This window comes from Alligator sinensis, unplaced genomic scaffold (genome assembly GCF_000455745.1).
Source record: "Alligator sinensis unplaced genomic scaffold, ASM45574v1 scaffold637_1, whole genome shotgun sequence".
NCBI lineage: Eukaryota > Metazoa > Chordata > Crocodylia > Alligatoridae > Alligator > Alligator sinensis.
Window position 1 is genome coordinate 791,115 of NW_005842368.1, and position 6,000 is coordinate 797,114.

Here is a 6,000-nt window from a genome sequence, read left to right on the forward strand (position 1 = left end):
GCCCCTAATGCACTGGATTTCCAGTGCAGACGTGCCCTTTTCTTCACACAAGTCACCGAGCAGCTGCTATTATTTTTAGTCGGTGCTCAGCTGGGCTCTCAATGCGGCGCCTCGAAAATGAAATGGGACAAGCAGTCAGTCTCCTGTCCAGCTCCCATGCCTGTGATGAGGCTTAATTTATTCTAGAAGCAGTTGACAATCAGGATGGCTGCAGCTCCACCAAGGCCCTACAATGGACATCTGTCATTTTTAACCATTCTCAGGATCTGGAAAACTACCCTGAGAAAAGCCAGGCTGAGACTGGATACAGGGAAGGAGATCCTGGAAACAGCATTCTGCACAGAAAGCAGAGGTCATGCAGCCCACCCCTGCAGGTTTCTTCTAGAACAGCATTTCTCATCCCAAAAGTGGGTTGCAAGAATATACAAAAAGGTTGCAGGGGCAAAAAAAAAAAAAAGGATTCTCCTTTAAAGGACAAAAATAGGGGAAAACCGTGGCTTTTCCCTTGCAGGCTGGCAGTGTTTCAGCCTGTAAGGGGCTGCTTGGGGCACCCCATGCCCCACACACCCACCTCCTGCTCCACACAGTGGGGGCACTGGGTCAGGACTGGTCATCAATGTTTACAAATGGGTCCTGGTACAAAAAAGGTCGAGAACCACTGGGCTAGGAGCAGGCTCTTTCATTCAGCATCCCCTCCAGAACATACCTTCACCGAACACAGCGTGTGATAAGCAACGATGTGATCGATGCGGTCTTCCTTGACAGATCATCCTGTAGCTCACTGTACTTCATTCTTAGAAAGCGTTTTCTGGTGTTCATTTTCCCCGTTATAACACATGTTCACAGCACTAGTGCAAAATCCACCGGGATTCGTTTTCACATTAACACTATGGAAGCAACGATACCTGAAATGACAGCAATTTTCCGTGCGCCGTGCTCCTCTTTGGCTATCCGTTCTGCTTCCTCCATCAGCAACATACCAAATCCCTAGAAGGGGAGGTGCGAAAGAGGAAAGAAAATATAAAGTTTGTTCAGAAAACAGAAGTAAGGTTGTCATTTCAGCCCAAAGACAAAGAACGATAACTATGCAAGGGAAAGCAAACTGATAACCACTGGAGAAGCACACTACAGAGGGGAGCTACACCGACCTTTAAAATGGCAAGGGGCTCAGCGTTTCTTCCAACGAATGGAAATGACTCGTAGGTAACTTCAGTGTCTGGCACCACTTTTGTGTAGGTTAAAAACCAGGCTAAAACCACCGATTCACAAAAGCTGGTACAAGACACCCGAAACTACCTGGTGGAAAAAGACTGCCACACACTGAAATTCCCAATGTGCCACAAGAATTAATTAAAGCGCAGAACTTCGTTGCCTCCTTGTGCGTTTGTGCACTGCGCAGCACAGCGCGAGCGCTGCTGGAAACAAACAGAACAGTTTTCTGTGACAAGGAACAAGTCCCTCTGGCCCCAATTTGGCAACTACAGCCTGAGAAAAGACAAAGGAATGAATTCATCTCTAACAATCGGATGCAGAAGTTGCACTCTGATCTCGGTTCACGTTTCCCTGACAGGGTGTGAGCAATGGCAGAGGTGGAATTGAAGAGTATGCGATTTAATTTTAAAAGTGTAAGACTTTTAAGAAACGCTTAAAATCTTCAGCCTAACGCGTTCTCCTAATGGCACATCGCACGCGCCAGGTGTTCTACGATTCAGGAATGAGAGAAATGTTTTTTGCCGAGTCCAGACTGCTTTCAAAGTAGCACAGCGCACATTTCTACACTGCACGTTAGTGCGTCATACGCCATGAAATCTCAATTTCTGGCCTATTTTAATATGTGCTTGGCTCAACTCGATTGATTTTTCTTTCCCTTTGCTTTTTACTTATGACGGCCAGTTTCCCTACCCTCGGTTTGAAATGTTAATTATCTTATAGTGGAACCATTCGTTCTCTTTCAAGTCTGCTGCCTTATGGCCCTGATCATGGCTGTCAAGCAACGTGCTGCATCCTAATGCATACATCCAGGGAAGGATTAATAAAAATAAAATGTAATTTAAAACAACATCAGCCCCGAAGGCTTCTGGCACAAAGAATAAATAGATGGAGTTTCTGAAGCTTGATCAAACTCTACTACTGCAAGACCAAGCTCACACTCTTCCCACATTAAGTCATAACATGGTACACGTAGAGGGGCAACACAAGTATTTTTCATGAGAAAGGCACCATAGTGAAGTGCGCTTCCTTTTTACCTGGACCTTCCTATTGTTAGGGACACGTGCAGTAGGTTTGCAATCACTAAGACTAGAAAAAAAATTTACTGAAGAGTCCCGCCAATCATTCAAGCAGATAGAAATTTCTCAAAGACAAATCTCGAACTGAAATTTCCTATTTTTGGTTGTAATGAGGTGCTTGACAAATAGCCCCCTTGACATAGACAGCTGCAGAAGGTTTTGCATTCTACTTGATGAATGGTTTTAGATTTCAGTACCAAAACCCATCTCTCAAACTGGATGAGATTATTAGAAAAGACATAAAATCAGGAACTAATGTTTCCCTTTAGTTTTGATTTTACCTAACATGGAGCATTTTATAAGGTAGAAGCAGAACTGATGGTGTTTAATATCTAAATGCTGAATTAGCATCAGGAGCCTATACTGGATAAGCATACAGCAATACCAGTAAAGTATAATCATGCTCCTTCAATCGTGATATAGCCACGATTGGGTCCATCTAGACAGAATTCAGTGGCAGCAGGATTTTTACCTATTAAAGACAAGAAGGAGAACAAATTCAAATCCTGGTTGTGCTGTAGTAGGTTATGAGCAAAATAACCGAACTGATTGCTACCGGTCAGTTCAAAGATCGACATTTTTTTCTTCCTTCCTGATCACAGACGCGGTGAGGATAGGACACGAACAGAAGTAACAATTTCTTGGGTCTACCTGATGCTGAAATTTGGAAGGATCCCGACTGCTCACTGGAACCACGCTGCCGTAGACGTGCAGCTCTCGAACGATGGAAACACCTCCCTTCAGCTCAGGTCTGAACGACTCCTCTGAACACTTCCGCAGTCGCAGAAGGCCAACCAGAATATCCTGCTCTGGGTCTTCATAAGACAGGAAGGTCTCCCAGCCACCATTAGCCACGTAATCTCTTCGAACTAATTCAATCTGTTCCAAGACAACGAGGTTTGGGAGAGGGAAAGGGAAACAAAAACAATATGAAAAAGCCTGTTACAAATAATTGGTCCACACGTTGAATAGACCAAAGCCAATTTCGTGGATTCATAAACTCTTACGGTTCAGAAAAAACATAAATTGCTTTCTCAAAGCCCATTTTAATTTTAGATGGATTTTAGCAGCAGAGATAAAAACTGATGGAGCTATTCTTGCCTCTCTCCTACAGATGAAGTATGCATCATACACAATTGCTCTTCACTGCTGAACACTTCCATCTACAAAGGGGTTATCACCCATGTACCAGTAAGGTGGAAATGGATGAATGGATCTCTGGAAACTTCACTTACTGCAAGGACAGCATGGCAAGCAGCAATCCACGGGCCAACCTTGGGTCTGAAGCATCTAAGAACAAATTCAGATCTGACTACAAGAGTTCTTGCTTTGGCTTCACCCTTGCTCCAGGTCTGATTTGGGTCCTATCTGCCATTGCGGTGGGAAGAAACAATCCCGAGTCAGCTACAACATCTAGGTCTCCTCGCAGCAACAAGCTGCTCCTTTACTAATGCATGAATCAGTGTCTTCCAGCGACTGTGCCCTCATTTATCCAGTGCCTTTCATCCGTACAGATTCAGACAGACTTTGCAAACATTACTGAATCACAAGCATAGAAGAGCCTGGCTTTTCCCACATCCATTTTTCTACCAGGTTGTTCCTGACACCAGTAGCTCTGTTCAGTCTGCTCTCAAAAGGTTCAAGCAATGGGCTTCAGGTTTGTTCCCCTGAATTCCCACAACACGTCCTCTTTTTGATAGCATGATGCTTGGCAAAAAACCCCACTAACTCCAGGCTTGATTGAGCCATGGAAGAGTCTGCCACCTCTGTTCTCCATGCCACAATGGGGTCTGTTTATGGAGTGCAAAATTAGATTGGTCTTTCATTTATTAAACAGACAGGGTTCACTTCACCCCAGACTGAAGTGTAGCTCTGTATAAGAGTTGAAATAACTCGTGCACAGAATTGTCCCATGTTTCTACTACTAACACAACCCAAGAAGGCTGGCCGGCAGTCCTGGGACAGCTGACCCTTGTGCCGGCAGCACTACTGTTATTTACCTGCTTACTAACAGTGTTCAAAGGAGTTTCCCAAAATGCAAGAGGACAAGGCATTTACAACAGAAGACCAATAACCTGCAAACAGCATCATGCAGACAGACCCTATGTGGATCTACCTGACTGCAAGAATGGAGCCTAAAGACCTACTCATTAAGCAGGGGTTAGTAACTCACAGCTATAGGAAGGAGTCAGAAAGTACTGGTAATGCAGCTAGACCAAGAGATTTTGAAATCTGTGACCCCTGAGGCTTCCTGATGAATGTGTCAGAACCCATTAATTAGATGCCTATAGCACAGAGGAAAATTGGTTTAGCACGGAGGAAACTTCCATTGGTTTGATACATGTGCCACCGTGGAATCTCCGGCCATAGTGGAAGATCCTGCTGTCAATCATTCTGAGGCTATGGCAAGGTGGAAAATTCCGCTACGCCTGAACCCAGTAACCAAAGGCTACAGTAGTGGAAAATGACAGCTTAGAAAAAGTTCCCGCCAACCGTATGCAAACACGCACACCACTACTGGCCAGTTCCAAATTATTCATATTTGGCGATTAGCGATTGACTTGCTAGCCATATAAAAGTTAAGAGCTGTTTCCGCCCAAGTTGGAGTGCTCCGTACAAACCTCGGAGACCTCCGAGCACGCGAGAGAGTAAACTCTAAGAGGAACTCCGTATACATCTCGGAGACCTCAGAGAACACCTCAGAGGCAACTTGGCGGACTGATCACCCACCAAGAACCGACGACTGCCGGCCCGTACACCTCTGCAGACCGACCTAACGAATCCTGTACCTGTTTACAACTGTAATCTAAGTCAGTTTTCGTCCTGCACTGTAACCATCAGCGGTGTAAGTAAAGCAATCTTACTTTAACCAATACGCTTCGGTGCCTAGTTCCTCTCCGTCTGTCAAAAGGTACCCACCTGCCGTTTCGGGCTACTGGCCATAGCCCCGGCCTACCACTCGACCGCCACAGAATGAAATGCAGTAACATGGAGAAAACGGTCTCTTTTTTGTTTTCTAGAAAGGCCTGGCTGCTCCATTATACCTCACGCTGTTCAAACACAAGCAGTCCTTGCCCTAAAGGACATGATAGCTAAATACAAAACGACAGAGCTCAGGAGAGAAAACAGGATTATAAAAATCTCCAGCTGCATCGGGGTTTTATACAATGCTCATTTTCACATCTCAGCATATGCCAGATGTATCAGACCTGCGCAGCAAAGTCCCTCGGTCCCACAGAGTCTTCTGTCCTGTCCCCTTCCACAAGTACAGGGGGCTCTATCTGGGTCTGCCATAGAGCTATACTTTCTGTATTATAGGAAATGGGCCTGATGGCTCCAGGAACAGTAAAAGGATACAGAGCTTGTTTCCAAATTGCCAGCATGCACCTGACAAGCTAGCGTGGACCATGTGAACGGCCGTTTAGGAAATGGGTTGGCGGGTTTCAATCTGTTAATCTGTTTCCCAGTGCCCGCGGGAAAAAGAAACTCCTGACACTAATAATCCTGACAGCAATAACTGGCAAGTGGTTTATACAGACTGAACCACTGAAGCCACATCTTCGCTGCAAACAAGCTGTGTTTTCAGACTGCTACAGCTATTTCTATGTAGAGTCCCAGCAGAGCTACAGCATGGTCAGTTTTTATAGATTCATAGATGTTCGGGTCGGAAGGGACCTCAATAGATCATCAAGTCTCCCCCCGCATAGGCAGG

At 45.2% G+C, this 6,000-nt stretch overlaps 1 protein-coding gene across 1 annotated transcript in view; it reads right to left on the reverse strand.

Moving 5' to 3' along the window:
- Positions 1–6,000, reverse strand: part of ELP3 (elongator acetyltransferase complex subunit 3) — a 127,707-nt gene that overhangs the window by 20,264 nt on the left and 101,443 nt on the right. Inside the window, exons 13-14 of the mRNA XM_006029257.3 lie at positions 2,940–3,167; positions 906–987 (exon numbers count right to left, since the gene is read on the reverse strand). Coding sequence (XP_006029319.1) covers positions 906–987; positions 2,940–3,167 — 310 coding nt within the window. The remainder of the gene's footprint in view (positions 1–905; positions 988–2,939; positions 3,168–6,000) is intronic.